At 31.5% G+C, this 2,125-nt stretch overlaps 1 protein-coding gene across 1 annotated transcript in view; it reads right to left on the bottom strand.

Moving 5' to 3' along the window:
• Positions 1-1,312: 1,312 nt before the first annotated feature.
• Positions 1,313-2,125, bottom strand: part of LOC119573944 (SPARC-related modular calcium-binding protein 1-like) — a gene marked incomplete at both ends in the record, with an annotated part of 3,728 nt that continues 2,915 nt past the window's right edge. Inside the window, 3 exon segments of the mRNA XM_037921044.1 lie at positions 1,313-1,428; positions 1,692-1,826; positions 2,069-2,125. The exon segment at positions 2,069-2,125 is cut by the window's right edge and continues 22 nt beyond it. Coding sequence (XP_037776972.1) covers positions 1,313-1,428; positions 1,692-1,826; positions 2,069-2,125 — 308 coding nt within the window.

A 2,125-nucleotide genomic window follows, 5' to 3' on the forward strand; every position in this document is an offset into this window, starting at 1 on the left:
TGTGTGTGTGTATATATGTGTGTTTATATACATACACATTTATATATATATATATATATATATATATATATATATATATATATATATATATATATATATAATTATATACAAAAAAAAAATATATATATATATATATATATATATATATATATATATATATATATATATATATATGCATATATGTATGTATGTGTGTGTGTGTGTGTGTGTGGTGTGTGTGTGTGTGTGTGTGTGTGTGTGTGTGTGTGTGTGTGTGTGTGTGTGTGTGTGTGTGGTGTGTGTATGTGTGTGTGTGTGTGTGTGTGTGTGTGTGTGTGTGTGTGGGGTGTGTGTGTGTGTGTGTGTGTGTGTGTGTGTAGATGTATGTCTTATTTGCTTGTCAACATTTTATACAGGATTTGGTCGACTTGTAATCTATTTTTGGCACAGTCAACCAACGCACTTGAACATCCACTCAGTTAGTGAACAATGAGCTAAATAATAAAGCATCCTATCAACCTATGTATTAATCAAACTGTCTCACACTCAGTCTATCTGTTTGTCTTGGTATTATCAGTGAGCCACACTGGAAGCCAGATTATCAGCAAATCAGTCTGTTTGCCTGCCTGATTTTTTTCTTTTCTTTTCTTTTTTTTAAGTATCCATCCTGTTTGGATGTTAGTTAATTATGTAACACAGGTGATTAGAAGAAAAAAATATGAGTTGAGAACACTGTGTTGCACATCAAGTACATTACTGACTTAGCATCATAGCAAAGAAGCAGACATGTAAAGCAAAGTACATCTAAAAATTATAAAAACTTTTTTTTTCTTCTTTTATCAGGAATTAGTGACAACATTCTACAAAACCCAGATTTCGAGACTGGAATATGGGGTTACTACTCTGACCAGTATGTTTCTAAACACCCAAAAAGCAACACTCAAATGCATCTTTCTATGGAGGTCTATAATATAACCTGTAAACTTCCATACACACATATCTAATCTACTGTGTCATGCATAGAGGGAATAGAACACCGAAATATATATATTCTTTCTATTTACTTTTCTCAAACTTTTTTGAAGATTTCTTCACATTTTTATCCATTACAAATCAATTAAGCAATGCATTCTTTGCTAAAAAAATATATATTTTTTTTGTCATCTAAGATGGAAATAAACAAGAATGCCAAAAATAGGATTCTATATTTAGTATCATAATATGGCATAAATTATAATAAACTGCTACAAAATATGTTAGTCCCACTGAGCAAAGTACATTCCTATACAAATAAGAAAATCTCAAGTAACTTGATGTCTTCTGAGCTACTCACCAGTGTTTTTCGGGACCACAATGCATGCTACCCACTCTTCTAAGGAGATTTTCCGGTTTTTGTCCACATCGCAGTATCTGGTGATTCTTCTGCCACATCTTTTTAGCTTTGGGACACTGAAAGTAATTTCAATTCACTCTATGTTCTGATTTTTTATTTATTTAATTATTTATTCATATGCCTGAATCTTACCTCTATTCTTAAGTTTTGTTATACAATTTGAATTCAAAACTACTATAAACAATATAGTCTTTCCCATTCTCTATTTCATTCCCCCATTAAGTTCTGTTATACAATTAGAATTCTAAACTACTATAAACAACATAGTCTTTCCCATTCTCTATTTCATTCCCCCCACTTTATTTGTCTCCCTTCGTACCTTGTTAAGAATCGTTTAGCAGCTTTTTTCTCCTTCCTCTCGAGAACTTTATCACCATTCATGTCAAAGTTTCTAAAATGATAGACGGCGGCATACTCCTCCCTAGATTGTGTGGTAAGGTCGACACCTGCATTTCTGTAAATTATAATACCTGATTAAGCATTTTTATTATTGGTTTAAAAGTCTAATGCAAATTATACTTTTGTACTCTGTGTACATGAGTTATTCAACATGTACAGATGTGTTAAAAAGACATTGAAAATCATCAATGATATCATACCACATTCTGTTATCCAATAACCATAATTATAACTAAAGATAGAACTTAATATTTCACTAAAGACATTAATTACTCAATAATTAGAGTGTCAAGTTACCTGTCCACACTATCTGCCTTACTCATCAAGTATTCCTGAAGGTCCTTTAAGAATTTG

This window comes from Penaeus monodon, chromosome 6 (assembly GCF_015228065.2).
Source record: "Penaeus monodon isolate SGIC_2016 chromosome 6, NSTDA_Pmon_1, whole genome shotgun sequence".
Lineage (NCBI taxonomy): Eukaryota > Metazoa > Arthropoda > Malacostraca > Decapoda > Penaeidae > Penaeus > Penaeus monodon.